Consider the following 18,952-nt stretch of genomic DNA (forward strand, 5'->3'; position numbering starts at 1 on the left):
GATATATTAAACACGGCTATGAAGAGTATTACCTGCAGTCTAGAAGTAATAGCACAGTGCAGCACACTATGGATGCACATTTTGCAGCGATGTGCCGCTTGCTGGTCCACTGGCAGAGTGCCGCTCGTGAAGTGTCTATGCCTAGCTTGCTTCGCATTGAAGGCACAGTGGATGGTGCTTTGCAGCTGGCCACTGCCTAGCATAAGAAGCCTATGGTGTTTTGGTACACAGTGAACAAGATTAAGGTGCAGTTGGTTTCTGTAATGCCTTTGGCAGCTAGGCTAACGAAGCAAGCATGGCAAGCACTATATGCAGCCATCCTTCAGTCAGCTTGGCTAGCCATACCACGTCTCCAGCATTCTATTAAACTGTGGCTCCTCGCATGGCAGCAGTGCTGCATAGGAAATAGCGCCACCAGATCAGAGGCTACCGTCAATCACATGTCCCTCGCGTCACAGTTTCGCGGTGTCTTCACATGGCTAGCGCAGCCAGTAGGCCCCCAAGGGTTACGCCCTACACTGCTCTGTGTGAGTAGTGGTTGTGGGAGCGTCGTAAAGAGGAGCGTCTTACAGAGGAACAGCAAGCGCCACTTGCAGATGTTTTTTTGTATAGGAGTACATAATCAGTTTTAGTTTGAAATTTGTATGTTCGATTAAGGGGGGACACTGGTCTTAAAACTATTTTCGTTATTTACCAATCAAGATTGATGCAACTTGGTGGGTTTGTGTAGTTTCTTGTGCAGATTCCAAAACTGCAATTATTTATTTTGTGATCCAATTATTTCCTGAGATAATTACACCAATTAGTCTAATTCTTATAAGAACACTTACAAAATGATCACTGAAGGAAAACTTCAGGTGAACACATTGCTGGACACTAGAAAGAATGAGGAACACAATGTTGCAAGCAGTTTTTTGATTAAGCAATTATTTCTTGTTTTATTGCATAACAAAGTTCAAAGGTCAAAATATAGTATATAAAGGTCACAAAAAAAAGCCATTTTAAAAATTTTGAACAAGAAATTAAAAAATCTACTTGCAACATTGTGTGCTCCACATATTTGGCTTCATGCTGAAAAAGAAATTATTACTCTATCAGCAATAGGTGCCGAGATATTAAGGCCACAAAACTGCAAGTGGTCGAGAATGCATGTTTTGAGAAAAGAGCAAAAAAGAAACAGGGCATTATTTAACAGACATTCACTGGTGCAGTGCACACATTTACAATTTAAAATGGCTATAAACCTCCAGGAATGTAGTCTCTCTGCTTTCCAACGTCCAAGTGTCGCCTCTTTCATTTTGATATGCAGTTGCAGCACATTCAGTTGTCATTTTTTCGGCTGCGCGAGTCATATGCAGGCAGCGTTTTTTTTTTTTTTTTTCTTTTTACGTACGTCGTTTTGCTACGTCCTCGCATCAAGACCGCGGTGAGGAACGTTTATTGCGGAAAAAAAATGTAATTTGGAGCTGTTTGCTGCTTCCCAGTGCTCTGCATTGCACTGGAAGCAAGTGAATTCCCCAAGAACTATGAACGAGGTCCGATCGGCGCAAACGCGCGGCGAGCTCTACGAAGACGACGTGTCCCGCAGTTTACGCATTGGAGAAGAAGTTTGACGGCGATTCCTTATCCCCGTTCACTTTTTTAAATGCCAATATCGCCGCCGTATGTTTTACGCTTCGCCAATCTCGGCAAACTGTTTAGATCTTACGATCGTGAACTCCGCATCGCCAAGCGGACTGTCCGCCGCGCTGCCGTCATCGTCACGAACACAATCCGTCTACCGCTTCGTTGCTGGAGTTGGCGCGAGTTCAAGCTTTTTCTGTTTTGAGCTTATCTTTCTGCTCATCTGCGGCCTGCGTTATCACTGTTGCGGCGGGTGCGACCGCTGGCAGCAGCAGTCCCCCGTGCTGGGGAACACGCTAGGCCTACTTCAGGCTCGTACACACGATCGTTCGGCGCACGATTTTCGTCGGCCTGAGCACGCACAGCCGGGGCAGGGCATCACTTGAGATGATTATTCAACTATTTTTTTCACTTTTTTCACAAATTCTTGCCGTGAACGCACCTCGCGGTTCGGAATCAAGCGCGGCCGGCGTCACGTCTCCGCCGTCTCCCCACGGCTCGGGCGCGCCGAGCAGACGCCGTCAGCCAGCTCCACCAATGCGGCGACGCCTTATCGTCACGTGCACCCCGAAAGCCAATGGGATTGCAAATGCCACGTTTTCTTTTTTGCTGTTTTTTTATGCGACCAATGGGCGAATGTAAACAGCAGAGGCGGCAATGTGAAGACGAAAGGCGGCTCTTTCGAATGAGACCAAGATGGCTACGGTGCCGCGCACAAAATGGGAGCTACGCCTCGCGGAAAATGGTTGTTTCGGGGGTCGTTTTCGGCCCAAATTTGGGCGACATCGATTATATAAATTGGCATTGTGACTAAAATACCGACCCTAGAGATGAAAAACTTAGCAGATAGGTAGATAAAAAGCTACTGATTTCGCAAATCACATTTTCTAAAAAGTGATTTTTTCGCGATTTTTTGGTCCGAAAGACCCGTGTCCCCCCTTAAGCAATAATTGTATATATCTGAGCTTGATATATTCAAGATCAACTGTAGCCTTACCTGGCTAATGTTTAGGAACACAACTGTTGAATGAGGTATAAAGGCATTTATTTATTCACATTTTAACCTCATAATAATTTTGACTTGCTTTCCTTGGCACAACACCAGAAGAGCTTGTTTTCTAATGTTTGCAAAATTCACTGCAATTTTGTGTTGTCTTGGGGGAAAGGCACTTCTCAACACATCCATAGATGGCAGTGATGAAATTAGATCTCTGTATTTATACTTTGTCTCCTTGCACCAATAGGCCTCCTCAATTTGGCTGCATTTTCTGCACTGCAAATTATATTGAATGCTGCGCGTTTGTTCAAATTGCATTTCAATTAGTAGCGGTCATATAGAACTTGTCAATTCCAAAAGTGATGAATTAAGAATTTTAATGCACCCTTTGTGTTATGCATGCAGAGGCGCAGGCCGGTCGACCATCACAGAGTTTTGGACTTGTAATTCAGCATTATTTCGGCTATCACCGCTCTGCCAGTAAAAATAAATTTGGGCATCCACTTTTGATCCTTTTCATTCGTATTCAGTGCATTCTGACAGGTGGTGGCTGTGGAGGGGTTGTGATCGATTGAGGTGTGGGCAGACTAACTGGCAAAGGCAAGGCAGACTGGCGACCTCAAAACCAGCCGCTACTCCCAAGATGTGCTGCTCATGCTGCTACACACTGAGTATTGATAAGGAGGTTGCTTAGGCACAAAGAAACATGTGCCATTGAGTCATCAAAAATGTATTGTTGATCACCCACATACATTAAAAGAACAACAGCACTCATCTTCTATTACACGATTACGCTCCGTCATGCTACATATGACAGTCATGGTCGTAGCACGCAGGAGGAGCGGCTAACACTTATGACTGCGGAGTCGTCTGCGGAGTAGTGTGAGTGCGCCAAGTGGCTTGCACTACTTGCGCAAGGAGGGAACTGATGAGGAAGTTAGTGCAGAAGTGCAGAACTCGTGCAGCACAGTGTCAAATCAAGTTCTGAAATGTTGGTGGCGCTAGCTGCACTGCAAAACTGCGTGCGAGAGGGCCGTTCCGTCGTAACTGGTGCAGAAAGTGCAGCCAAAGGAGACCTAATGCATTGTGGGGAAGCTGCTACAGCAGTCTTGCTCTGCTTTTTTCACGCTTAGTCCCCCCACGTGTGTACATTGTTGTAGTTCTTATTCGTGCTCTTTGTCCCTTTCGCCCCAAAGTGCTCTCCAGAAGTTACTGTGTTTCTCCTCTTCATGTGGCATCCTTGTGGGAATATTGTACTTTTATGCAAGCACACCATTTCGATGCTTCTATTTTTGCAACAAGGCCTCCACTGTGGTGATTGGTCACAAAGCTTATTATATGATCAGAGTTTAAAATGTTTATGCTGTAGCTTGAAAATCATGTTCTCTGGGAATATATTGTTACGTGGCGGCAAGCCGGTGAACACAGGAGAAAGAGAACTGAGAGATGATGTTTGATAAAGGTGAGATGACGTTTAATAAAATTTTAACGGTTAATGAAATGTTAACGGGCCTAGCGCGAGCGCTCCTGCCTGTGCCACTGCCCGCTTCTTCCTCATTGCTCGTCCGTAACATGACCCGGGGCCACCGAGCGATCGTCCTGATCGTGGATGAGGAAGTTTGCTAATGTTGATGAGTCCATGGCATGATGATGGGTGTCTCTGGATGCTTGAAGAAGAAGAGGGAGAAGGAAGAAAACTGCTTGCCACAACGACGATCCTCGGATAAATCTTCGCCCAGGATGCTTTCGAACCACCGGTCTCGAATATCTGATGGCCGAGGCACAGGCACGCACCGCATGGCATGGGCAGGGGTCATGTGTTCATGTGTGGCGGCGTCTTGGGTTGGTGGGGTCCCAGGTCGGCAAATTGGGTCATTAGGGTCACATGGTCATCGGCTCTGTTTCTGTGTCTTGTGGTCGTGTGGGTGGCGTCTTGGGTCAGTCTCCTTCGTCGTGTCTTGTGGTCGGGGCTTGGGATGGGGCGGAGGAACGGCAAGGTCTTGTCCGGCAGGCTGGGGACCAGCCATGTGATGCCTCTTAACCTTCAGCTGACAGCGCAAGAAGTCGCAGGGCGCCGAAGCTCCAGACCAGGATGAGGGGGTGATGATGAAGCACCCAGCACCTCCAACCAAATGTTATGTGGCGGCAAGCCGGTGAACACAGGAGAAAGAGAACTGAGAGATGATGTTAGATGACAGTGAGGTGACATTTAATGAAATGTTAGCGACCTAGCGTGAGCGCTCCTGCCCGTGCCACTGCTTCTTCCTCATTGCTCGTCCGTAACAATATTATCCAGAAGAAATAGAGAAACTCTGTTGCTGTGTCTTGTGGTCGCTGATTTCATTTCATTTATTTACCTTAAAGGCTCGATGAGGGGCATTAAATAAGGGATGGGTTGCAAACTCTATGGTTGGCAAGTGTTTAACTCAGTGAAAAATGACTGTGAAGATTTCAGCGAAGTTTGAGGAGCACATGATGACCGCAGTATCACTGGGTAAGTCGTTCCAGTCTGCAGTGGTGGGGGATAAAAAAATGAAGCTGCAAAAGTAACAGTACAGGTTTGCTCCATGCAAAGCCGGCCTGCACTGTTCCTTTGTAGTGGTATGTTATCATTGTAGAGGGTTGGGTTACAGTCATCTCGAATACTCTGAGCACCGTTGCATGTAAGTCGGCATTTTTTTCAAATAGGTGGCGAGGAAGATGTAGGAGTGGGCTGACCCACTTGAAGGGTGTAAGGCAGTTTTGGTAGAGCGGCATGTATAAAATGACCCATGCTGGAGGCTGTTCCCTTCAAGGGCTACATTTAAAAAAAAAAGAAATATTGTTAATTCATTTGCAAATCAGTTCCACTAAGACAAATTTGAACTGCGCACTGTTTGCCCGGTTGGTTCGTGCTGGCAGTCATTACCTCAAACCAGTGGTTAGTAGTGCAAGAGCAAACTTACTTTAAAAGTCTCTGCATGTGTAGTGCCAGAATCCGAAATTACAGGTCCATTTGCAATTTCGTGCAAATGTGGAAGGCAGGGTGAGTGCCATTATTTTTCTGTTTTGGCCTCCATTGTCTTCACACTGCTGCCCTTCACATCGTTACATGTTATTGTAATTTGCTTGGAGTTGCTTACACACGTTGATGCCATCTTGCAGGAAACTCTGGTGGCGGTGTGCAAATTGTGTGTGTGTTTGGGGGGGGGGGGGTTCATTAATTGCAGGTAACCTTTCGCTCCCAGCATGGGCTACGAGTTGGGAGGGCAGCTCATTCCTGCAGCAGAATATTTTGCCTGGGTCCCATTTTATTGCTATGCTTTTTGTGTATAAGTAAATAATTTGGCGAAAATGTGTACCCTTTAATCTTGTTGGTACATATTCAGTTGCACAATTTACCAATTCACACACACAAAATCATGAGCGTCTCAGAGTTAATCTGCTTTTCTGATGCTCAATGTGTTCTTGGATAATATGGTTGGCTGGTTTGTGGGGTTTAACATCCCAAAGCGACTCGGGCTATGGGAGACGCTATATTGGAGGACTCCGGAAATTTTGACCACCTGGGGTTCTTTAACGTGCACTGACATCGCACAGCACACAGGTGCCCTGCTTTTCGCCTCCATTGAAAAGCGGCCGCCGAGGCCGGATTTTGGTCCCGCCTCCTTGGGATCAGTAGTCGAGCGCCATAACCACTGTGCCACCCCGGTGGGTCTTAGGTAATATGACATATTCATAGTTTTGCCATGCTCACACATAGGCCAAGCATGGGGTACATGGAACAGACAGAGCGCGAATTCAGTGGCAGTTGGGTGCCAATGGAGATCCTCTGCAGGGCAAAAGTTTGATTGGCTGACAGAGAATTTTGGCCGCTTTTTCGTCGCCGGACTGGATATGTTGCAAAATTTCTTTGGTGTTAAGGGCTATGCAAAAACGGGTAAAAGCCTGCAAACACCAGAAAATCTCTTCAGAGTTTGAGCCTTTTAGCATTTCAAAAACCTTTCTTTGTACTTACATTCTTGAGTTACATTTTTCAAAGTCTGAATATTTTTTGACTGCATATATTCCTGGATAGTATGCCTTTTCACAGTAGTTTCCAGAAGAACTGAATAATGAGGATCTCTATACTTTTATGAAAAGTGACAAAGCATTCATGGGACAAGTGTGCCGATTATATGAGTGAATGTGGTTATACAGCCAAATCTTGATACTACAAGCACCGCGGTAATGAACTTTTCAGACTAATAAATTGTAAAAAAAAAAAAAAAAATTCCCAACAAATTTTTAATATTTTCAAAGTAAAAAGATTCTAGAGCTATGAATTTCAATATATTGCATATTTCAGAATAAATGTACATAATTTATTTTTTCCACTATATAATCAAGGAACATCAGTATTACGAATTCGGCTAAAATTAACAGCACTGCAACTCTCTCGTGAAACAGAAACTGCCGTTTCTGTGTATATGCCCACCCCATGTAGAATAGCTATTATCATATCTAGTGCCAACTCCTAGCACCACCACATAGCTGTGACCGAATATCCAGTAGTCAGTAGGCCTAGCTGCCTGCCTTTTTTCTCTGTGTTGTTCGCCGCTTGGTTGTTTGTGCATTCACATGTGCGGGCAGGTATTTTTTATTGCGGATGGTCTTACTGCAAAGTATGTGCGAGATACGACGATGAATGCAGCCAGGATGGTGCCAATATGAGGCGAAAGCAATTTTCGCTGCGCAAAAAAGTGAACATATTGCAAGAAATCGATGCTAGGAAAAAGAAAACCGGCCTCTGCAGACAGCTTGGCATTGCCCCATCGACTGTCATGATTGTTTTGAAAGACCGAGATGCGATTGCCTAACTTCACTGAATACTGAAGATGAAGTCATATTGAACTCTGCTTTAGTGCATACGAACAAAAGTCTCCATCTTGCTCGCTCGGTGCAGTGTACCCAATGAGGTGTTGCACAAATGGAAGTTGTAGAGGTGTTCTTAATTGGTTATGTGCGCTGAACATGACAGAAGAAAATTGATTTTTTCAAATAAAGCAGCTTTAAAGTTAATGCAACATCTTTTGAGATTTTGCATGTCTGCACATGCATCTACTGCCAAGGTTATGTCATTTTTATACAAAGGTTTGACTACTGACTTATAGTCAAGTTTTTCATTACATTTCAAAATAAAGTATGATTTTTGGCGGTCCCGCATGGTTTGTTATATCGGATTTGACTATACCATTACGACTCTTCACTGTGGAAATGGGTCAGGGTGATTGAGATTTGGCTCTGGAAATGGGTAAGGGGTCAAGCATAGGGATTAACCCTGATGTGACATTGTCCTTTTTTTTTTAACTTCTACTAATTAAAGCACTTCTCATTTTGAGGACCTGTGATGCGCACCTTTGTGGTGCAGCATTGTTGTAAAGTTTTTATCTGTGTGTGTGTGTGTGTGTATATATATATAATATATCTATCACACAGGGTGTTACAGGGAAGACTAAGTAACTTTAACCCTTTCGCTGTCACGAATGTACCGGTACGTTATCGCGCTTCGCCCCCACAGTGTCACCGACATACCGGTACGTTCTCTATCATGCATTCAAAGCTTTGCGCCTGAGTGCGAAGCTGGCGCGCTTGGACAGGCTGTCAAATCTTTCTATAAGTTTGTATTTTCGCCTTGCGTTGTGTTGATACGTATATATTGAAGAGTATGGAGTGACCGCGCCCACCCCCACCACCTTCTTTGCTGAGGGGTGCAGTCGCTCCGCGCGCGCTACTGTATCGTGCTAAGCAATCTTGCGGCGCGCGCGTTTGGTGGTGCGTGCATGCGGTTACAGGTTCAAGGGTTGTTCTGCCATATTCCGCAGGTTTGCAGGTTTTTATTTTTATTCTGTTGGCGTGTCTGCTACAACGCGTCACGTTCAGGGGCTCGCGCCGTTGCCTCTCGACACATGACTAGATCGCTGCTTTCGCTCTCTCTTGCCGCGCTCTTGCTTGCGGCTAGCAACGGAAAAGGAGGCAGCTTTAGCCTCAGTCCATCTTCCTCTGTCATCTTGATTTCACTACGTGTCGTTTATCTCCGTTGTGCGGGCCACCGAAGGTACGCCCTCCGGACCTTTGAATGCGGGCTGGAGCAAACTAGTTTATAATCAGGCTGATAAGGATGATGATGTTAATTAACAACACCTACAGAACACTGAAATGTGCATATTCCGTTGAATATGTTATTTGTATAGCAATCAGAATAAAAAAATCGTTATGCTCGTTCCCAGATATGCTAGTTCCCTGAACCCGTAGCCGGCACTGGTGGTGTGTCATGGCCAGAAACGCCCGACAGTGAAAGGGTTAAAAAATAGTCGATACACAATACAAACGAAATATTTCCGGGAACACACTCCCTGTCCTGGCCCACATAATATTCTGCAAAACTTCATGTAATTAACAAAAACCCACTAATTAACTTTTTATTATTGTATTTGGGCGGTTAGTCCCAATCTAAAAATTCATGTCATGGACGATACGAAGCCATGTCAGTTTTTGAAACGAAGAAAAACTCATTTTCTAGAGCCCTGCAGTGCCAGGAAATCTGACATTTTTTTTCCGCATGCAAACGAAAATGAGCGCACAAGGAGTGGCTGAAGTGTGACGCAAGCGCAATGTCCGCTGGTGACGTGTCGTAATGAATGCAGCGCCCGATACGAAACGAATATCCTAACTTCCCTGGCTAGGGAGCCTCGCCGCTCAGCTTAGATCGCGGCCAGTGTTATCGCCAGGTTCGTTGCTCGACATAACAGAAAGGATAGTCATCAGCTATGGGAACGCCGATTTTGAGAGCCTTGATAAGCGCTGGCTGAGGTACTGCCGGAGGGAGCTTTTTTTCTTTTTAACCCTTTCACTGTCGGCTGTTTCTGACTGGGACGCACCCCCAGTGTCGGCTTGGTTTCAGAGAACGAGCATATCAGGGAACGAGCATAAAGATTTATTTTGTATCATGATGGGTATACAAATAAATTAGTCAATGCAATTTGCACATTTCAGTGTTCTGCAGGTGTTTAAATAAACATCATCATCATCAGTCTGACTATAAATGATATATGATACAATAAAATAAAAAACACGCTCAATACTTCTTCAGAGTGTGGTGGATCCTGAGTCCGAATCCGAGCTTGGCTGGTAATCAGAACCCGAAGAGCCATCGCTCCAGTCAGCCGTTGAAGGTCCCGCGCGGTCCGCCATCCGAAAGTAAGCGCGCGCGGAGGGCGCACATTCAGTGGCCAGCACAAGGGAGAGAAACGGCGCGTAGTGAAGTCGAAAGAGAAAAAGATGGAAAGGGGCTAAAACACTCGTGTGCTGCTGCTGCTAACGGCAAGCTGTCCTCAAGCGAGGGCGCGTGGAGAGAGCGAATGCAGCAATCGAGTCATATGTCAGTCGGAGAGAGGCAACCGCGTGCGACCCTGAACTTGCCACGCCGTAGCGGAAGCGCGACAAAGAATAAAAATAAAAACCTCCAAACCTGCCGCAGATGGCAGAACAAACTTTGAACCCATAAACGCACGCGCGCGCCGAAGGATCGCTCGCTCGAGAGAGTAGTGTCACGGAGCGACCATGCCCCCTCCCACGAGCAAAGAACGGGCGGGCGCGGTTGCACCATACTCTTCCATATATGTGTCTTATCGGCGCGGAGCGAGCATATCAGCTTGTAGAACGATTCAACAGATGGCGGAGCAAGTCCAAGCGCGGCAGCTTTACGGTGAGGCGCGAAGATTTGAACGCAAGATAGAATACGTACAGGTACGTTATTGACACTGCGGGGAGGAAACGCGAATACGTACCGGTACGTTCGTGACAATGAAAGGGTTAATTTCGTCGCTAGCTTTGTGAAATGAACGCACCACGCTTCTGTGACAGCGTGCAGATTGCTGTTGAACGTTAAATGGTTCTGGTATATTGGCATTATTTGTATTGGCGTTATTTCTGTAAAGTTGAAAATTTTGTTCTTAACGTATCTGCTGAGGAAGGTATTCAGTGATGAGAAATTGGGTGACCTAGAAGGTCAGGTTGTTTTTCTCCCACACCCAATGTTTTTGTTGGGAAAGGTTCTGTTCTGGAATTACAAGGCCGAAGGAAAAAAATGCGGTTGGGCTTTCTTAGGCTGAATCCTAAAACCATTATTTTTTTCTACACGACCAGTGATAGCTCAGCTACAAATTAAGAGACGGCGCCATTTAGAATGCAGTATGTGTACTTTTCCCATTAAGGTCGATGAAGGACCGACAATATGGCTGTCATAAATGCCACACCGAACATTTGCTCACAGTTTTACTTCATGCTTGTGCTGACATATAGCCAATGTGGGTTCTTGTCGCATCAATAATGGGCATTGTGCAATTCCACCCATTGGTCGTTTTTCTGAACATGGACGGATACAGCAGTCTTAAATCGATTAAGTATCGATATCAATGGGGCAAGGGTCGGCACACAGCGACCAGGTTGTTGGGCAGCATACAGTATGGATGCCAGCTCCGTGTCCATTACTGCGCTGAAATAAGCGATCATAATGTCTACCTTCTCGGATGTGGAGTATCGAGGTTGCGCTGGCGTGGTCATTCCCACAATTAACATGATGCGATGTGACGCTTCAATCTCGGGCAGCATTTCCACATATTGAAGTGTTTTGAAACACTTGCACTGCAATGGCCTTGTCAAATGCGCACCTAAAGAAAGGCATCTCAAATGCAAACGTGTGGGCCTTTTCAGAAATAGGAGCTAATTCATGCTTAGAACAACCGCAAGAACAACAGCCTGATAGCATACAGCCACTGCTGCTCAAACCCCCCTTGCTACGCGGACATACCTATTTTTCAGACACCGTCCACCCCATATGCAGGGATTATAGGAAACTGGAAGCTCAATCTAATGAGTAAATGAATGCATGATGACGACTCAAATCAAGCTCCCCGGGCAGTCATAACAGAAGTGGCAAATATACAAAAATAAAACTGCGGCCCAGTCTATCGAGGCTCTCAAAACCGACATCCTCATGGCTGACGATGACTATCCTTTTCTTACACCGAGCGACGAAGTAGGTGATAATGCCGGATGCAGTCTAAGTTCGAGCGCCTAGGCTCCCTAGCCAGGGAAATTAGCACACGCGTTTCGAATTAGGCGCTGCACCCATCACAACATGTGAGCAGCGAACGTTGCTCTTGCTCGATTCTTCCGGCGCTTCTCGTGCACTGTTTCGGTTGTGTGCGGAAATAAACGTCGAATTTCATCGAGCTGCATGGCTCTAGAAAATGATTTTTTCTTCGTTTCAAAAACTGATTTGGCATCACCTCATCCACAGCATTAAACTGCCCATTGGAATTAGCTGTCCAACTACGATAATTAAAAAGTTAATTAATGACATTTTGCTGATTACACTGATAATTAGAGATGTTTTGCAGCAAGGTATGTCCGCTTGGGCACAGAGTGTGTTCCTGCAAATATCGTTTGTATGTTTTGAGTATACTATTTTTGAAAATTATTTAGTCTTTCCTGTAACACCCTGTATATATATATATATATATATATATATATATATATATATATATATATATATATATTGGTTGAAAATAGAGGACTGTTTTCGCAGGGCAGTAAAGTTTGGCTCCAGAGAAAGGTTTTGCTACCTAGAATGGTATATAGCCATATGTTGCTGCTTTTTCTTTCCAGGCGGAGACTGATGCTGCCACTGAAGATAAAGAAGTGAGTGAATTTTGCTCATTGTTCTGATTTTTATTTTTTCGGTATTCTGTTTCCATTTCTTTATCAATTTGCTCCGGTTATGCTATTTTCGGTATTGGGAGGTTTGTGGGCTGTTACTACTGTGGTTAGCCAATCCTACGAAACATTGCCATTTCCAACTTGAGGATAGATTGTGGCTTCCTGTATTTGAGTTGTTTATGAAGAGTAGAGTTTGGTTTGTACTGCGCAGTGTGAGAAGGGAATCAGCCTAATGGCGCAAACAGTGAAACAACCGCAACTGTGCATTGCGATGTGAAAAGAGAGCTACGTTAAGGCCCCTAGTTTTCAATGATTCCAAACACTCGCAAAAAAAATGATTTAAGCATTTTTCATGCAATTGTGCATTAGCAGCTACATTCTCATTGTTGTTATTACAGACATTAGGAACAATGGTATGGTGGAAAATTGACGAATATAATATAAGGGGGAGTTTGAGAACAAGGAAGTGTTTTAAAGAATACTGTGATTATAATGAAATCTGACTGTTCATGTCAACCTTCCTTCCTGGCACTGTAACATTGGTTTAATTAAAGAAAGCTAGAGAGGCTCAGTGCTCCTGAACTGAATGTTGAGTGTAGCTCTGTTGATATGATACAGTGATGGTGTCAATGTTTATTGGAAGTTCCACTTTTTGCATGCAGAGATTAAAGCAAATAAAAATAATGCTTGGAAAAGACCTCTACGTTGTGGTTTAGGTGTCCACGAAGAAATCGTGAGATATTGCGCCTTTCCTTCCTATAAACCATTCTGTTAGAGGTGATGTTCTACCGTAGAGCGCCAAAGGTCAAATCAGGCTTGTAAATTACCTCTATGGCATGGTTCAGGTGTCCTCAAAGTGTGGCAGATATTGCGAGTTTCTTATATGGCATGGTTCAGGTGTCCTCAAAGAAAGTGTGACAGATACTGCGCGTTTCTTATAAAGCAATTCCTTTAGAGGTCTTTTCCAAGCCTTATTTGGCCTTGAGCCCTGCACTTGGAAATGACTAATGGAATGGATCTTTAACGTGCACTGACATCACACAGCACATGGGCACCTCTCCGTTTTGCCTCCATCGAACCAGAGCTGCCGATGGTCGGGTTTAAACCCGGGTACTGCCAGTTCAGTAGTCGAGCGTCTCAACCGCTGAGCCACTGGGCGGGCGTGTGGCACACACTAAGCCAACTTTGATGCATTCAACGGTACGCTGGTTGTGTTCGATGCAATGCTCGGTCTCCCGCAGCCAAAGCTTTCGCTCCATGTTCAGTTCAGTAGCATTGAACCACTCTAATTTAAAAAAAAATAAAAAATTGTTTCATGCTGTAACAAATATGGATAGAGCCTTGTGATGATTGTAGTAAACTGCTGCGGTTTAAATGTTTATTAGTAAAATTGTAAATTGGTTTAGAGGGCAGGAAAGTTGCAGTATTGCACAGCACAGGGCCTTTGCATTTCTCCATCTAAATGTGGCCGCCATATTTGGGTTTGAAGATACTGCGGCTTTCCTTTCCTACAAATAATTCTTCAATTTCGGTGAACAAAATGGCGGCGGCCCACCAAATTTAGCGGCCGCTGTTCACATAGTGTGGCTGGCCTACCAAATCTGGTGCCTGCTTGTGTCACTCCGATTTTGAGTTGCACCACCCTAAGAACGGCAATCATATGGGGGTTCCTTAGTTTGGACGCAGGTTCTGATGTGATGTCAATGCAGGTTAATCCTTTCGCTGTCTGGCGTTTCTGGCCGTGACGCCCCCCCAGTGTCGGCTTGGTTTCAGGGAACTAGCATATCTGGGAACGAGCATAACGATTTATTTTTGATTATGATTGCTATACAAATAGCATAGTCAACGGAATATGCATATCTCAGTGTTCTGTAGGTGTTAATTAACATCATCATTATTATCAGCTTGATTATAAATTAGATAAATGAGGATAATATAAGAAAAAAAAACTGCTCCTCTAGAGACCGAATCCGAGCTCGACACTCGTGTTTATGATCAAAAGAGCCATCGCTCCAGTCCGCAGTCGAAGGTCCCGCGCGGTCAGCTATCCGAAAGTAACCGCACCTACGGAGGGCGTACTTTCGATAGCCCACACAACGGAGATAAACGGCACGTTGTGAAATTGAGATGACAGAGAGAGATGGACAGAGGCTAAAATAGCCTTCTTTTCTGCTGCTAGCTGCAAGCAAGAGCGCGGCAAGAGAGAGAGAAAGTAGCGATCTAGTCATGTGTTGAGAGGCAACGGGCCGAGCCCTTGAACGTGACGCGTCGTAGCAGACACGTCAACAGAATACAAATAAAAATCTGCAAACCTGCGGAATATGGCAGAACAACCGCACACACGCGCCGCGAAGCGCGCGCGCCGCAAAATCGCTTAGCGCGATACCAGCAAAGAAAGTGGCGGGGGTGGCCGCGGTCGCTCCATACTCTTCAGTATATACATATCAACACAACGCGGGGCGAAAATACGAACTTGTAGAAAGATTTGACAGATGGCGCAGCCTGTCCAAGCGCGCCAGCTTCGCGCTCAGGCTCGAAGTTTTGAATGCACGATAGAGAATGTACTGGTACGTTCGTGACAGCGAAAAGGTCAAGGATCCCCAGATGATCGATATTCCAGCACTCTCCACTATGGCAACTCTTTTCTTCTTTCACTCCCTGCTGCCTCCCTTCCCTTACGGGCGGTTCAGCTGCCCACTTAGAAGTGTGAAAGATACTGTGCCCTTCCTTTGTGCCACCTTAAATGCTGTTTGTATGTAGGCTTCCTAGCCTACCCTCTCCACTCCTCTCTCTGGCAGCTTGTGCGTGGTGCGGTGCGGAGGAGTAGAGCTATGTCTTTAAAATATTAAGCGCTCTAGGTTGTCCAGGTATTGTGCAGAAGTTGTGCACACTCGAAGAATTGTCGAAGACTATGATGCAGCCAGCACAGAGGCTGATCTTAGCCTGTGGCTCACAAGGCTATTGAGGCTACCGAGTCTAATTAATTGCTTCTGAGTGAGGCAAGCACAACTGTGCAAGGAGGTGTGACAGAATGAATGAAAAACTCGAATAGCTCAGTAGAGTTTTTGGCGAGCTCGATGTGTAGAGCCTCTTTTTCTAGGATTCCTGATTTATGCAGTGCTTCATTTACTTCAGTGCAACAGGAGATACGTGATTTCATGGTAAAGGGAATGCTTGCCATGCTGGTTATACTAAGATTGGCTCCTTTTTTTTCTTTTTTTATCTTGCTAGGGATTAGAAAAAGCAGGAGCAAAGACTGCAATCAAGCCTGTCAAGCCTGCAGGTTCCGGTGCTAAGGTTCTTGAGCCTAAGCCCCCCATCAAGGGGCAGTCAGCTGGCAGATCGTCTTTCAAGAAAGATGCCAGTGCGCGTCAAGGTCAAGGGTGAGGAGTTGTCTTGGTTGTAGCAGCGTTAAGTGGACATTACATGAAAATAGGGACGGTGTGCCCGTATATATATAGCTGTATGCACTGGACAAATGACTTAATCCCTTAAAAAAATAAGAAACAAACTTGCAGTGATGCTATACTCACTGACTTGCTTTTTCTGTATGACTTCAGTTTTTAAAACCCAGTGTGTGTCCATTCTGTTACCTGTGTAAGAAAGTGCTGAAATCGCACATATTGACTGTAAAGTGATGAAGCAACATTCGCGCTGACTTAGATTGTTTGCATGTTCCCTCACTCTGTTAGCAGTAAGGAAGCACCTCGTCTGACCACTGCAGAAGGGAACCTGCAAACATCTTATTCACTCTGCTGATAAGTTGGAGGGATGTGTGAGCAGTGAAATTTTGGGTCAAATGTAACCTGAAGTGAATGAAGGATACTGAATGTTGCATAAGTCAAATTTGATGTAATTTTAGTATTGCACATGGTGCGCTCAAATGGCCTAAAGAAACATATGATCCAAAGAGTGCTCGGTTATTGTCTTAGCTGCACATTTGTGAGGTTGTTCTCTGCTACAAATGATGTGTAACCAGAAGCAGTGAAGGTGTGCAAGATGACTTAGATCAGGAATCCTTAAATTTTTTGTTTTTTGCTTTGAACCCCTAGCAGCTTTCAGGAGGTCCCGAGGATCCTGTGTCTTTTTTTATTTTTTTTTCTTGCTTTAAGTAATCGAACTGGATGAAAGAAATGTGAAGGTTGGGTCATGCATAGGTTTAGGTTCTCGGGAAAACCGAAGCATACTCAAAGAAACCCAGGGATTTTTTGGAACCTAGGTGTTGACCTCCAAAGGCAAGTTAAATGCTCAAGAAACATTTGCTAGTCAGCTCACTTGATTAAAGTCTGTACACATTGTTTTCCGTTTTTCTACACCACTGTTTTCTGAGAGAACTGGCAATGTACAGGTGCGGACATAAGTAAACTGAGCATGCTTTTCTGTTCAAATTAAAATCACTCCTTTTGCTCTGGAGATAAGAAAACAATATTTGTCCAAGTAAAAGGGCACTGGCATCTACTACCGGTTCACACTTATTACGACTGTCAGTTTCATTTAGCCAACGCGTGAAAACATTTAGAAGCAAATAGCGTGCACCGTTTACTTTTGTTTGCAGGGGTACAAAATAATTTGAACTGCCAGCATGGAGATGCCTTTATTCCTTATAATTCTTGAGATAATGAAGCATAATGACTTGTAACACAAGGTCTTTTTAAGGGGGGACACGGCTCTTTGAGACGAAAAAATCGTGAAAAAAATTGATTTTTTGAAAGTTACATTTTCAGAATTTGTAGCTATTATTCCTTTAATTCGCCAGGTTTTATATCTCGCGGTGCAGTATTTGGGCTACAGAATGAATTTATAGCATCACTGTCAGCTGAAATCTGCGAAAAAACGTTTTTTTCCAAGGCGCTTTGGTCGTTTTCTACACGCTCGATCGCAGCCATCTTGGTCTCGTTGGAAAGAGCGGCTTTTCTTTTCCCATTTCCCGCCACAGGAGCCTCTGCCAGCTTACTGGTGACGTTGAAATCCGAGCATAAAAAAAGTCCAAACGCCCGGTTCTATTCGTCGAGCTAGCACACGTGATTGAAAAGCGCGCTGTGATTGGCCGCGCAAAGTTCCCGTCGTCTGCTCCTCCGCAGGCTACGCGTCTCTCCTTGTTCAGTCGTAGGGTTGTGACGAGTGCGGCACGATGTCGGAAGCAACGCCGAAGTTTGCCACGAGTCACAAGTTTGGCAAAAAGAAGAAACGATCGGCCTACAACTTCAAGAAGCACTCAGTTCCTTCGGCCAGCATCGAGAATAGTCCGCCGCCAACAGCAAGTGATGCCGAAGCCGCGGACAGTACCGAAGTGGACTTAGGCCTAACCGGATCGCCGACGAGTGAATGCATTCCGGACAGCAGCCGCATTCGGCGCGACACCGAAATATTGCAGCGTACGGAGTTGGTTGCAGAGGGAAATGGAAGCCCAAGAAAAGCTACAAGTTCTTTCTTCAACACTGGCCACCAAGCGAAAGATGGATTTTTTCACTCGCGCTGACGATGTTGCGGCCGCACCATCGGACATCGAGACGGGCTTCGTTGTCGTCAGTTTGGACTCAATGAACGCGTTGATGTCGTTTGTGAAGGGCAAGGTGTGCGGCGGTAGCGTCACAGTAGGGAAAGGGGAACGTGAATATGGCCTCGCCATAAAGATTATTATCGAGTGCGCGTGCTGCAGTGATGTTGCTTCGGCGTGGAGCTCGCCCCATGTGAACGGAAAAGAGAAGTGCAACCCGTTGTGAACGTCCTTGCTGCGCGCGCGATGCAAGCCACCGGGAATCGACAAACGGCACTGTTATGAGATTTAATGCTGGTTGCCAAAACTCCTCTGCAGTAATATTGAAAGAGCTGCACCTCAACCCTGGGACACCAAGCATGAAGCACATGGCAGAGAAAGACTACCGCCGAGCAGTGGCATCTGCAAACAAGTGCAAGACCACTGCAGACATGCAGCACGCTTTCAAAAAACGCCATTTGGGTGGCCATAGTCAGTCTGACTACATCCCTGGTGCCTTCTAGTCACTTACATTGCAAAATATTGCAATATTTTCTCAGCATTTTTGATTAAAAGAGAGCCAATCTCTTTCTTATTGGTGTTTTCTTATAACACCGATTCTTTACTTCTTGCTTATTTGCAGAAGCAAAATCTCTGCCTTCAATGGAGGTAGAACCATAATTTTTGTTGTGGCATGTAGCTAAAAGTGCAAAGCACACAATGTTAGGAGCAGATTTTGCAATTTACGTTTTAAAAATTTTAAAATTTTGCTCTAGGTCAGACAGTAGGGCACCCACATTTGAATGGTGGACTTTGAAATGCTATAACATCGCTAATATTTGTTTTATCAAAAAAGTGCTCCTAACATTGCATACATTATGCTTTATAGTACCTAGCAAAATATCAATATGCATTTTTTTTAGTGTGGTTACTTTTTCATTGTTTCTGCAAATTGTGAACAATTAATTTCATCTATCTTTTGAACTAATTGGCCAATTGGAAAAGTAGTTACATATTTGAAATCAGCACACGAAACTCAATCAGACGACCTAGTTTTATCAAGTTTGGTCGAAAATTAAGAAAAATAGTTTTAAGAGCCATGTCCCCCCTTAAGA

General features: G+C 44.9%; 1 protein-coding gene across 2 annotated transcripts in view; it reads left to right on the forward strand.

Moving 5' to 3' along the window:
- Positions 1-18,952, forward strand: part of LOC146172354 (uncharacterized) — a 99,632-nt gene that overhangs the window by 13,407 nt on the left and 67,273 nt on the right. For both annotated transcript variants that reach the window (XM_084585953.1, XM_084585954.1), the window contains exons 5-6: positions 12,311-12,343; positions 15,593-15,744. In XM_084585953.1, the coding sequence (XP_084442079.1) occupies positions 12,311-12,343; positions 15,593-15,744 (185 nt within the window). The remainder of the gene's footprint in view (positions 1-12,310; positions 12,344-15,592; positions 15,745-18,952) is intronic.

This window comes from Amblyomma maculatum, unplaced genomic scaffold (genome assembly GCF_055883805.1).
Source record: "Amblyomma maculatum isolate TAMU_Amacu unplaced genomic scaffold, ASM5588380v1 scaffold_13, whole genome shotgun sequence".
NCBI lineage: Eukaryota > Metazoa > Arthropoda > Arachnida > Ixodida > Ixodidae > Amblyomma > Amblyomma maculatum.